Below are 14,495 nucleotides of genomic sequence, written 5' to 3'. Positions count from 1 at the left end.
CATATAGAGGAATCCTTCATAAACATCCAGAGTCCTAAACCCCTCACCTGGTTCAGATATAGTGAAGACATCTTTGTGATCTTGACCGAGGGTGAGGACACCCTATCCACATTCCTCCTGCAACTCAGCATGTCCACTACATGATGAGTAGCAATTATCCTTTTCATAATATTGTAATATTATGAAAAGGGTAGTTACTACTCACCATATAGTGGAGATGCTGAGTCTCAGAGAGGCACAAAAAAAAAAAAAAAAAAAAAACCTGTCACAAAGTAAGCTTGTGGCCAACAAGGCATTTGTAAAAGAAAACACGTACCCACGTACGTTTGCATATTCTTGTAAACTCGTTTGTGACTTGAGGCCCTATGAGTGATACTTGTGCTCTGCCAGATTTGAAATAATGTCTTTGGCTCAGAAATAGCTGTAGGGGCTGAATGTGAACTAGCGCAAAACATTTCCCCTTTTTAAATTAAAGTTCATAAAATTTATTTCCAGGACTTCTTAACTGCAGCATTAAATGAATGTGGAGTTTGTATGGCTGATTACAGTAGATGGCACTGTAGTGTATCGTTTCAAACCACAATATTTAGTTAACAAAACAAGTTCCGGAGATTAGTAATGCAAGCAGGCAGTAACTGCACGCAGTGCTTCACTACTATTCCACTAAATGAAGAACAAAGTTCCTTTTTATATCTCTTACTACTTTCATCACAGTACCTGATGAAAACCCGAGAAATTTAACGACATAAAATACTTTGTGATAACACCTAAGCCCCACATCAACTTGTCACAAAATTTGTGACTTTTGGCTGCATAACTGTATACTGCCAAGAAACTAATTGGGTCAAGTTGTCTATCCTGGACCCCCCCCCCCCCCCCCAAATGAAGCCCTCCCTCATCTATCTCCCTGCATGAAGCAACCTTTCCCATCAGTCTTGTGAGAGTCTTCCATCCTCTACGTTCATGTACAACCACAACTACCTAGCTTGTCACTTTTACTGCATCCATTCCAGCTTCACTGTCACTAGTGACGTATCTTAAACTTGTGTACATGGCAGTAATTATATCAAGATTTTAAACATGGCTGCAGCAGCAACTGTTAAAATTATATTTATTTATTGTCTTTATGTAAATACATCATACCACTTCTGTGCACTCTGGTATCTAGTGGTTGTGTGCTCGCCAGCTGTAGTTTCTGTTCATTGTGAAATATAGCTTTAAGGGCTATGGGAAGCATACATACTGCCAACTAATGTTGTTTTGAAGGTCTTGTAAAGCAAGATTACCACCAAAGAACTTTTTTCATGAAGCATGCTTACCACAAAATTGATATGTCTTTTCTGGACTTTGGGAAGCATACTTACCGCCAACTTACTGGTTTTACTAATATATATTGCCACCTCTGGGTGTGCCTGATGCTGTACTAGGTGTGTAAAAACTGCTTCAACAATCACTTTGTGTTTATTGTGATATCTATTGTTGTTACTTGTCAAGTTGGAAAACATATCACTTTGTTTTTATTGTCATATCCATTGTTGTTACTTGTCAAGTTGGAAAACATTGCTTCATGTCTACAGTATATACACTCCAGGGCAATGTACCACAAAGGAATTATCTGAATAGGATGGAAATTGGTAGATGTGATGTACATTTACAGACAAGCAAGGGATTACTCTTTCAGAAAAATTGCATGATTTATTTGAGAGAAAGAGCTTCACAAACTGAACAAATCAATAACACATTGGTCCACGCCGGCCGAAGTGGCCGTGCGGTTAAAGGCGCTGCAGTCTGGAACCGCAAGGCCGCTACAGTCGCAGGTTCGAATCGTGCCTCAGGCATGGATGTTTGTGATGTCCTTAGGTTAGTTAGTTTTAACTAGTTCTAAGTTCTAGGGGACTAATGACCTCAGCAGTTGAGTCCCATAGTGCTCAGAGCCATTTGAACCAACATTGGTCCACCTCTGGCCCTTAAGCAAGCAGTTATTTGGCTTGGCATTGACTGATTGAGTTATTGACTATCCTCATGGGGGATGTTGGGCAAAATTCTTTCCAATTGGTGCATTATATCGTCAAAATCCCAAGATGATTGGGAGGCACCAGGCATTCTCAATTGGGAAGAGATCTGGGGACTTTGCTTGCCAAGGTAGGGTTTGGGAAGTTTGAAGACAAGCAGCAGAAGCTCTCCCTGTGTGCGGGCAGGAATTATCTTACTGAAATGTAAGCATAGGATGGCTTGCCATGATGGGTGACAAAACAGGGCATAGAATATTGTCAACTTGTTGCTGTGCTGTAAGGGTCCCGTGGATGACAACCAAAGGGGTCCTGGTCCTGCTGTGAAAAGAAATTGCACTGCTGACCATCACTCCTGGTAATTGGGCCTTATGGTCAGGTTGGTATTCCACCACTGTCTGAGGAGCCTTCAGACTTGTCTTTGCTGGTCATTGGGGCTCAATTCGAAGCAGGACTCATCGCTGAAGACAATTCTGTTCCAGGCTGAAGATGTGTTTGGAGATGCCCCAGACAGTGGTGGGATACCAACCTGATTGTTGCCTGTTGTACAGACAAGACTACCAGGAGTGATGGTCAGAGGTGCCGTTTGTTTTCAGAGCAGGGCCCCTTATATTGTCATCCTTGTCACTCACCCTGCACAGCAGTGCATCAACAATATTCTGTGTCTCATTGTGTTGCTCTTGGGGCATCCTGGGCTTACATTTCAGCAAGATAATGCCCACTCACACACAGTGAGTTTCTATTGCTTGTCTTTGTGCTTGCCAAGCCCTTCCTTGGCCAGCAAGGTCACTGGATTTCTCCCAAATTGAGAAAGTTTGGAGCATTATGAGCAGGGCCTTCCAATCATCACCATATATTAATGGTCTAAAGCACCAGTCAGACAGAATTTGGCAAGATCTCTCAGGAGAACTTCCAATAACTCTACCAATCAGTGCCAAGCCGAATAACTGCTTGCACAAGGGCCAAAGATGGACCAACATTATGGACTTCCACAGTTGGTGACACTCTTCCTCTTGAATAAATCATAAATTTTTTTTCTGAAATTGTAAATCATTTGTTTGTCAGTATATGACATCACATTTACTGATTTCTGTTCCAATTGGATAGTCCCTTCTGGTGACATATTTTTTTTGTCTTAGAATGTATTTGTGTGACTTGTATCAGCTCTTGTCTTTATTGTATGATAAACGAAGTGTCCAGGATTGTTTTCATATTGTGGTAAGTAAAATAAAAACATAAAATGCTGTTTCTATATTTTTTTCTCATTTAATGGCAACACATAACAGCTTACAAACATGATATTCATGTTGGGTCCCCAGCCAGAATATATCATCATCTTGACACAATACTTGAGTGGTCCGTCTGACCGCCATCTTCAGGTGAGTAAGCTGTTGCACTAACTCTCCAGAACTGAAATCATACACGCCGTGGTGGCTCCTTTATACAGCGCATGTGCATGAACATAACTGCCCTCTGACGCAAGGCACAGCAACGCACCAGTGGTGCTCCATGCATCAATCCTGTATCATGCAAATAGTCTGTCCAATACAGGCTTTCCTTCATTGGCAGGGAATATTGTAGACATCAGACTTCCTCAAACCCAAATCATCCTTCACTGAGTCCAGTGGAGCTCTTTTCTTAGCTGGCAGATGGAATACACTTTTAATATCAAATCTCTTTAAAATTCTTCGTATTTTTGAAGATATGCTTCCTGCAAAATGCCACTGATTTGCTTGTATCCTCTGTTGGTTCCCTCAAAGATCCAATCTGTACAGCATGATGGATCTGATTGTCAGTATAATGATTCTGCTTGAACACGGCTTTTAGCTGATACATTTCTTGTGTCAAACTATCTGCATCTGAGATGACGTAAGCTTTCTTTACCAATGTACGTAGGACCCCATCACGTTGGTACAACGGATGTCAACTTGATGCATGAAGATATCATGCGTGGATGTATGATAAATACTGTGTCCTAATGTCCCATCATCCCTCCTGTAGACCTAGACATCTAAAAACGAAAATTTCCATCTTTTTCAACTTCCATCATGGACTTAATATTGGGATGCAGAGAACTAAAATGATCTAGGAAAGGAAACAGAGCATCCTCCCACGTGGCCATATCATAATTGTATTGTCGACATACCTCCAAAAACAAATCAGTTTTAAGAATGCTGCCCTCAGTGCTGTGTACTCAAAAATCTTCCATAAACAAATTGGTGACAGTGAGGGATAACAGACTCCTCATAGCCACTCTGTCAGTTTGTTCAAAGTATATGTCATGAAATAAAAATATGTCAATGTCAACACGTGGTGACAAAGCATAGTTGTTTCTTCTTCCAATTTTTCACCAATTAACTGCAAAGACTCTTCAAGAGGAACTCTGGTAAAAAGAGAGACATCAAACCTAACAGCAAATCCATGGTACTGAGACACAAAGACTTCAAACACTGAATAAAAACCAGAGAACTGGAAATATGATGATCGTATTTTCTGACGTGGGGTCTGAGAATGGATGCTAAATACTTGGCCAAGTTGCAAGTAGGAGCTTCCAAACCTGGACACCACTTGTTCAACCGCAGAAATGAATTCCATGATGAGAACATTCCTGAGTGTAGGGGCAAAATTTAATCTCTTTTCCAATACTGTCAGCATTGTGTAGTTGCGAGTTTAATCACAACGTATCTGTGGATGTCATCATTTGTTATTGTATACTGAGAAGAAAGCCATTGAAACTTTGAAGATTGCCTACTGATGGCATTTGCATGGACCCAGCCTGATATTGCCCGGGATGAACTGTCAACCAATCCCAGGATGCAGCAGACAGCAATGCCAAATCTTCCAAATGCAAATCAAATAAATCCTTGTCTATGAAATCCAGTTGTCTGCACGTAAAACCAATGCGCTCCCTTACTAAGGCAAAATTAGTGTGCCACTTAATGTTGTTGGCCATTTTTGTTCCAATGTAATGAACAATTCTGGCAAATTTAGGTATTATACATTCATTCTGGCATCTCAGCAGAAAAGTGAGGGCATTCAGTTCTGACGAGTTGGTGTGATAGCTTACTCACCTTAGGATGGTGGGCAGGTGGACCACATTATGTTCCATCTGGAGAACCGACGTGAATATCGTCAATTACTACATTGGGAGTTTATGGCGGCATGTCAAGATTCTTTACGGGGAGACATTTGAACGAGTAAGGAAGTTTGATAAACTTCGTAAGAAGAAGGGGAAGTGACATAGTGCCCTTGCTTTTCTCCTGAGATGCCAGATTGAAGGTAGAATACCTAAATTTGCCAGAATTGTTCATTATATTGGACAAAAATGGCCAACAATATTAAGAAGCGTGCTGTTTTTGCCTTAGTAAGGAAGCTCATTTGTCTTACATGCAGACAACTGGTTTTCATATCCAAGGATGTATTTTGTTCGCACATGGAAGTTTCGGCATTGCTGTCTGCTGCATCCTGGGATTGGGCTGATAGTTCGTCCTGGGCAATATCAGATGGGTCCATGCAAACGCCGTCACTAGACAGTCTTCGAAGTTTCAACGGTTTTCTTCTCAGTCTGCAATAACAGATGACGAACCCATTAACAAGTTGTGATTAAACCTCACAACCAAGCAACTGGATGATGCTGTGCTGGCAGTATTGGAAAAGTGATTAAATTTTGCCCCCTGTACCCAGGAATGTTCCCATTATTCATTTCTGTTGTTGAAGAAGAGGTGTCCAGGTTCCCCAATGATCTAGCTGATGTAGTCGGGCAAGAGGTCTCACATACAGTGCGTTGGGTGCCACCCCTGTGAAGCAACATCTCACTTGAAAGAGCTGTCATCTGATCCATCAGAGAAGGCCAGGATTTAGTAATTCTACCAGCTGACAAGGGCAATGCAATAGTTCTTCTTTCGCAAGATGATCATTTGGGTAAAATGCTTTCACTTTTGAGGAAGAGTTCATTATTTGATTATGATCTTTAAAAACTTCGACCTGGTGCTGCAGTCGCACTGTGATTATACATTTAGCTCAAGGTACACAAGCAAGGGGCTCCTCATCCACCTATTGTTAGCAATTTGAGTGCTCCTGTTTACAACTTGACCAAGTATTTAGCATTTATTCTGAGTCTCCATGTCAAAAAATGTGAACATCATATTTCCAATTCTCTGTTTTTTATTCAGCGTTTGAAGTCTTTGTGTCTCAGTCCCATGGATTTGCTGTTAGTTTTGATGATGTCTCTCTTTTTACCAGAGTTCCTCTTGAAGATTCTTTGCAGTTAATTGGTGAAGAATTGGGTGAAGAAAAAATTAAGCTTGTCACAATGTGTTGACGTCGACTTACTTTTAGATGATTTTGAGAACATGGCACTGAAAATGGCGTTCTTAAAACCAACTTGTTTTTGTAGGTACATTGACAACACGATTATGGTATGGCCACATGGGAGGGATGCTCTGGACCATTTCCTATATAATTTTAATTATCTGCATGCCAATGTTAAGTTCACAAAGGAAGGAAAACTTCCATTTTTAGATATCTAACTCTAAAAATGGTACATTAGGACACAGTTTTTATCGTAAGCCCATGCATGTGGACTGATATCTTCATTCAAGTTGTCATCTATCATACCAACGGAGTGGATCCTACATACATTGGTAAAAAGAGCTTATGGCGTCTCGGTTTGACGTAAGAACTGTGTCATCTAAAGGCTGTGGTCAAGGAGAATGGTTATACTGACAATCACATCCATCATGTTCTATAGATTGGACCTATGTGGGAACCAACAGAAGATATAAGCAAGTTCGTGTCGTTCCTAACTTTTTCGGGAAGCATATGTTCAAAAATAGGGAGAATTTTAAAGAGATTTGATGTTAAAAGTGTATTCCATCTGCTAGCTAATATTAAGCTCTGCTGGGCTCAGTGAAGGATGATTTGGGTTTGAGGAAGCCTTGTGTCTACTAAATACCCTGCCATTAAGGGAAAGCCTATATTCTATAATTAATTCGTACAGTCGAGAGTGGACCACCATTGCTACATGAAGTTATTTCAGCTTGAATAATCTGTGGTTGCAGAGCACTGTCTTACTGAAGGATATAAAATGTTGTACAATGAGAGACAACTGGTTGCCGCCCCCCCCCCCCCCCCCCCCTGTGTTGCAGTATTGGGACTGTGTAGTGAAATAAGCTTTTGAAATCCACCTGTCTGACAATATAATAAACAGAGATGAGTGGTATCCTTTAAGTAAGAGTTTGGATCCCTGTTTTGCTTGACATTCGGTCATCAAAAGCAAGTCAGTAGTGTTTGATATCGATTTATCATTTCTGTGGGTTTTCACCACCATTGCGCTGTTGTGGCTTCACTAGATGGCAGCTGTGTTTGCGCGCTTTTGGTAGACCTACAGGCAGTGTATAAAGGAGCTGCCGTGGCGTGTTTGATTTCATTTCCAGAGTCAGTGCGACAGCATACTCACCTGAAGATAGTGGTCAGGAGGACCACCAAAATATTGTCAAGATGATGTCACGTTCTGGCTTTTGACGCGACATGAATATCAATTGCTATTCCAGGAATGTTTACAGAGCCACAAGCTTACTGAAGGGCTGCACGATATAAGTACACCACCACTGGTTTTGGCACTAAATCACAAAAACAGAATTATTGAAAAATAAAACAATCAATTTACCACAATTCTAACAAAATACAAAAAAGTAACTTCCCTGAGTTGCTACTGAAAGTGTGCATGTGCGAGGTATCGTACAATAGAAAATAATGTTAAATTAATAATTTGCAATTTCACTGAGTTAGTCTTTTTGTACCAAGTAAATTAAACCACAAGAAATTAGAGATGTAAGTTATTATGAAGGTGCAGTGTATGCTACCACCGCTCATTTTTATCTTTGTGAAATCTCCATAACTTAGCACTATAGTTAGACATTTACACAAGAATTGTGCACAGGTATTACTTTACATAATGGATGTGGGTAAAGGTAAAAAGGTTCCCGTGTTTGCATGCCATGGTGTATTTTCATATGTTATTTAGTATACCTGACTGAAATTTCAATCTCACTATCTCACTGTTAGTAACTTTAAATCATAAGTTTAGCTGTTCTTATAAGTCCCCAGTACATGCTTGCATGGGTTTTCCTCCTCACATTGGCGCTGCCAGCATACCTGAGCTGCCGGCCACTAAGTACTTTCTGCCCCATCTCCATACAATAGGTAGTGCTTAGCTGTATATTCCTGTTTCCATTCATACATTCACAGGTAACTTTTCGTAGTTATTTCCTAGATAGAAACAACTTCACTCACTATGCTAAGCTCCTTATAACTGGGCTGGGCACTCATAACTATGTGGCACAGATAATGTCTGTGTACAAATTCCATTGCTGGAATTTCACAGTATGCTCAAAAGTCAACATGGGTGTTCACTTTGGCACATCCTTTCAAAGTCCAAACTCTTCAACAGATAGCTATAAAATTGCCCATCGCTTAAATTTTAAACTTGGGAACCTCTCCATACTTAGAACATTATTCCAGGTGCAATACTGTAATCTCTGAGTGCCGGAGATTCCATTTTGGTCCATACTTTTTCAGCACTCCATTTGTATATTTTTCCAGTGGAATGGGTTTCATTCCTGTTGTCCATTAGTTAAAGATATTTCTGTTTAGAGTGCATGACTCTTCAATAGATTTTTTTAGGTTAGCATACAGACTTTGCAAATGACTGATCAGTGATTTTATAAATATGATAAAAAACTCAATTGTGTCCACAACGGCAGAAGATTTCACACACACCTAAATGATCTTGGTAAATTATATATATGCAATGTTATTACTAATTGTATTAAAGTAATAGTACACAATGAAGCAATGTGAGGTAATACAGAACCCATGAAGCTGAGTTGGCCTTCATAGTGCAAAAATATTTTTTATGAGTAGGTGTGATAGGCCTTATGGAACTAATGAAACCTTCCCTACTTTTTATCAAAGCATGCAGTCTATACAAAATAAATTCTAGAATTTGAAATGTATTGCTTGTCTGATCTTCCCACTGTGGATGCCTTGCTGGACAGTGGATGAAAGCTGATGAGCTCTCATTTTTTTAATTTTTCTACGTATGTCATGGGTGCTAGCTACTGCAGGTCCACGAAAAGGGATGGTAGTCGCCTAATACATGTAAGAGATGCATTCAGTCCAGTGAAATCAATAAAATGTGTCATCTAAATGTAGAAAAACACTTTGGACATTGTGTACTTGAACTGAAACAACTGTAAACAGTCTGTATTTGCAGCTACAGATCACAAAGTGGAACCATGTTTCACTTTCTACAAAATCTGGAATCTGCAATCAATTATTATGTTTCAAAAAGGGAAATAGTTATTGTGTGCTCTGATTTTAATGCAAATTTAGCAGTGGCTTCACATGAAGCCAGTGATTTAAGAAATGTGTTAGCAACATTCTCAGTGGAAAATATTGTGAAAGAACCTACTAGAACAACTTCCACGTCCTCTTCTACCATTGACACAATCTCTGTAAACACTACCCCAGTAATAAAACTTGAGAACTTGTCAAATGGTCTCTCTGACCACCAAGGCCTCCTGTTTGATGTAAACCTATCGTTCCATGTGCACCTCATCTGAAATAATTAATGGAAGGTACATTAATGATCCTGTTGTTTACAATTATTTAAAGATTTGCTAACACAACAGTCTTGGGAAAATGTTTACCTGGAAAAGGACACTGATAAAAATGCTAAGAATTGCCTTCCCACTTAAGAAACGGGTAATTAGGACCTCCAGGAAAAATGAATACAAAAGGTGGATAACACAAGGGATACTCACCTCCTGTGAAACTAAGGAAAGACTGTACATGGAAAGTAAAAGTAACAGATTCTAATTTTCTTAATTCTCAAAAATATACTGAAAAGTTCTTCAGAAAGTGGTAGCCCAGGCAAAAAGCTCTGTCAACCAGTACATTAAAAATGCAAGCAACATAAGTAAAGCTGTGTGGAAAGTTGTCAGTGGAAAGAGGAACATAGGCTAAACAACTACTGCCTGATTTTGTAAATGAAAATGGGGAAAAAAGATAATTTTAAAGAAATAAATGAATTGTTTGAAGCACATTTCACAGGTAACATAAGCAATCTTTCTTCAGGAATGAGCAAACCACGAAAAAATTTGAAATAGTGCTAAAAAAAATCAGACAGGGCACTCTTCTCAACACCATCATCAACTGCAGGGGTTATAAAAATTATCAGAGAAACAAAAACCCATACTCCTGTGGCACTGATGGTTTGTCTGACCATTTAATGAAAAATATTACCACAGAAATTGCTGGAGCCCTGTGTGATGTAATAAACAGTTCATTAAGCAATGGCTGCCTTCTGAAACTCTTCAAAATCTCAAAAGTCACCCCAGTTTTCAAAAATAGTGACCCACATGACGTCAATAATTATCAGCCAAAATCCCTCCCACCAACAGCAGCAAAGGTAATTGAAAAAGTCGTGTGCAGTCATGTGTTAGAATTCATCAATAAAGAAAACTTATTTTCTGAATGTCATTATGAGTTGCACAAGAACGGATCTGTTAATGATGCCGTTTGTGCTCTCTGTGACCAAATCTTCTCTTCCTTCAGTCACAGAGAATTCTCCTGCAGATTTTCATTGACCTGACCAAAGCACTTGATATCACCAGATATTGCTTCGGGAACTAGGCACATATGGCATCCGAGGCATATGTAATCAATGGTTTCAGTCGTACGTAACAAATAGGATGCAGGTAGTTGAAGTCTCCAGCACTAGCAAAGAAAGAACTTGCTCTAACACAGCCCTGATTACTTGTGGTGTGCCACAAAGCTCTGTTATGGGTCCCCTTCTTTTTCTGCTTTTTATTAATGATCTTTCTTGAACCCTTTTAAAACTTCTCATATACTGTTTGCTGATGATACAAATCGGTTGTTTAGTACCACATCAGTGCAACAAATGAGTGACCAAATATCGGATACAATGAGTAGACTGCTGTCCTGGTTTCTCAGAAATAAACTGTTGCTGAAAGCAAATAACGGTTCACATGCTCTTTTGTTCATCAAAAAATCGCCCTACGCAAGTGATATCAATAATAATAGAAGGCCATGAAATCAATCAAATAGAAGCAATGAAATTTTGGGAATATGCATAGATAACACTTTGAAGTAGGATGTGCACAGAGATAAAGTACTGAATAAGCTGAGCAGCCTCTGTTATGCATTTAGAATCCTCATCCAAAGATGCAACATAGAGACATTAAAAACAGTGTACTTTGGCCTAGTGTATTCCATTTTAACATGGGGCATCCCCTTCTGGGGGTCATAACACAAAATAATCTTTATAGTGCAGAAAAGACTATTAAAGATAATGGAGCAAGAATATCCCAGATTGTCAGCAAAGACAGTTTTCAAAGCCTTGGAAATTTTACCAGTACCCTGTATTTATATAATGGAAACAGTCTTATTTATTAAAAATACATGCACATTTTCACAATAAAAAGGGATATACATGATCACAATATGAGATATCTGAACAATCTGTTGCCACAGAGATTAAGTATATGTCAAGCTGGTGTCTGAAATATAGGCACTCAGCTGCACAATAAACTTCCTACGACCATAAGAAATAGTGAAGGACTGTCATTCAGAAAAAAAAGTAAAAGAACTACTTGTCACACACTCCTTTTACTCTGTTGGTGTACTTGCAGGCAAATTTACACTAGCCCTCCAAAAATCTTTCTCAAAAAAATAAAAACACAAGCTCACTAATCATCAGATAACATATTAAATTTATATTTGTTTACTCTTAATCTTGTTTTTATATACTGAAATAAACTGCACTGTAAGTTAGGTAAATTAAGACTGTACAGGAATAAGTCTGTGTGTTTGTACTTATTCTTAATTCCCATCATGCATTGTAAGCCCATGTATATTACTGTTACTTAATGTTCTGTGCACCCTCATATAAATGTAATCTGTCCCCTACATGTATCTAGCTTTATGTCAAATGTAATTTAGTCATACATGTAAACATGTCCCCTGTGTGTGTTTAGCTTTTTGACCATTTTAATGCCACCATATCTGTGAGCTTATAACCTTAATACTGTTTGTATTATGTCTAATAAAAAAATGAAACAGTCACCACACAGGTTATGTAAACCATGTCCTATATCTTTGTACATTGTTCACCACAAGATACCAGGGACAATAAATAAATAAATTAATGTATGTTTTAAATACCATCATTGTTCAGTTATACCACACTAGCTTGCAGTGACTAAGTGACTTGTGGCTGTCGTTGACAAGGCTGCTCAGAAAGTAGGAATATTGTGTTCATTTCTTATGTAATGCTTTAATTTCACTGGTAATCGCCCCATTTAAAGTATCTAGTAACCCATCTCTTTAGGGGAGAAAAATCCAAGAATTAAGAATATCAAAATGTGTATCTTATTCTGGAGCATAGAGGTCCTACAAGACATTAAAATAACCATGTGCTACTACTTCCTTAGCTGTGTTAATAAAATACTAACTCAGAAAGCCACAAAGTCTATATAGACAGTGGTTACTGTACATAAGGTATCATGTCCTGTCCTGATAGCTCTAGTCTTGTACACACAATTTTGACTGAATATGTCTCAGAAGATTTATGTATTCATTTTTTCTGAAGATGTTATGAATTTGGTTATTCTTATTTTGAATTATTTTGTACAGTAACATGTTGCTGTCTTTGGCGTTCAATTTACTAACCACTGCGCTACATGCTCTGCTTGGAAATTTTTGTAACTGTGGCATGCAGTGTTCTTTGAAAATGATGTTCATCTGTAGTCTTTGTATCTTAAATAAATACACAGGCAAATTAATTTACAAATCTGATTTGCAGGTGTGCCCTGATACAATGCTGCTTCAGGACTTCCCTGATGAAATACTGCTTGAAATTTTCTCACGACTTCCAGTTAAAGATATAGCTACATGTGCTCTTTATGTTTGTAAACGCTGGAAAGCCGTGTGTAGGAGTTCAGCCCTCTGGAAAGGGCGAGAATATCGGTTAACAGACAAAAAAAGGAAATGTGAGATTGTGGAAGTAGCCAAACTTATTCCACACCTGACAACACTTTTTGTAGGGACAGGTACAAAATTCTGTGTTTGGTTTACTGGTTGCAATGTGCTTCTTTCATCAGGTGTTGATTTTGAAATAATTAGGGATTTAGTTTGGAGTTGTAATATTAGTAACATAACAGTTCCAAGAGGTCTCTTCAGTCCTGATTTGTTTCCAAAGCTGCTTGATGATGATAAGAAACTCAGATATTTAACTGTGAAACATGATCCAATGATGTATAACACTCCAGGTGAAACTCTACCACTTTTACTAAGACAGGGGTCACTGTCAGAGTTGAAAATACTTCACATACATGGTGCCCGAAGTATTACTGTTGACACTGTCCTTCAGTTGTGCCAGCACTGTCCCCATCTTGAAGAACTGGCGTTACATGAATTAAGTCAGGCCTCAGACCATGTGTTACAGAATTTACAACTGTGCCCTAAACTTCGCTTACTGGAAATCACACAGTCTAACTCACTTCGTGATCTTTCATTTTTAAAATCTTGTCCAAACCTGTTGGAATTGGATCTTACTATGTGCTACTCTTTACAGCCCTCCTCTTTTCAGCATTTGCTACACCTGAAAAAGTTGAAATGGTTTCATATGAGGCACTGTAGAGCAATTGGTTTACCACTTGCTGCCATGGCTGAATATCTTGTTCACTTAAAGATTATTGACTTGTTTTATTCTGCTGGTTTTAGTGAAAATGAACTGAAAAAACTACAGATGATAGCTCCACACATAATTGTGTTACAGGGGCCTTTTGACCATAGGTAGCTTCACATATAATTGTTACAAGAGTCTTTTGGTCCAATGTTTGAAAATACAATTAATTGTATCCTTCATAAATGTCAGTACCTGTGCTAATGATCTGCTAAAAAGTTGTCATGTAACTTGTAAATAAAGGAACATATGTTCATGGTAGTGAGTATTATTCAGTAATACCAGCTTAGTATGTAAACTTTGAAGGAGGAATTTGGCAAGATATGTATGTAGGAAAGGATATTTGACACTAGCCTTGTGAGAGATGCCGTCCGTATGCAATGAAGAGATTGTATTAGAAATAATTAGACTAGGTAAGATTTAAAAAAAAGGTTTTGGTTTACTTAGCTTCCTTACTGGGCTGTAGCATTAGAAAACAGCTATATTTTGTCTACTCATCATAGGGCAGTTCTGAACCATATCTTACTGTTTCCTATGTTATCTTGGGTAACATAATTCTTTGGGGTACAGCAAATTCAGAAATATCACAACCCCTTTTATTAGTATAAAAAGTGGAGGCATATTACCTAGACAGTGTGTCATAGAGACAGATGTAGGTCAAGGTTAATCACATAATACGTGGCTCACAAATGTCGAAAATGTGAAGTTAGAAAAAT

At 38.6% G+C, this 14,495-nt stretch overlaps 1 protein-coding gene across 6 annotated transcripts in view; it reads left to right on the top strand.

Moving 5' to 3' along the window:
* Window positions 1–14,017, top strand: part of LOC124800902 — a 21,102-nt gene extending 7,085 nt beyond the window's left edge. For all 6 annotated transcript variants that reach the window (XM_047263032.1, XM_047263036.1, XM_047263037.1 and 3 more), the window contains one exon: window positions 12,898–14,017. In XM_047263032.1, the coding sequence (XP_047118988.1) occupies window positions 12,898–13,893 (996 nt within the window). In that variant the 3' untranslated portion in view covers window positions 13,894–14,017. The remainder of the gene's footprint in view (window positions 1–12,897) is intronic.
* The last annotated feature ends 478 nt before the right edge of the window (window positions 14,018–14,495 follow it).

Source organism: Schistocerca piceifrons, chromosome 1, assembly GCF_021461385.2.
Source record: "Schistocerca piceifrons isolate TAMUIC-IGC-003096 chromosome 1, iqSchPice1.1, whole genome shotgun sequence".
NCBI classification, from domain to species: Eukaryota; Metazoa; Arthropoda; class Insecta; order Orthoptera; family Acrididae; genus Schistocerca; species Schistocerca piceifrons.
This window is presented reverse-complemented; position numbering and strand designations above follow the sequence as displayed.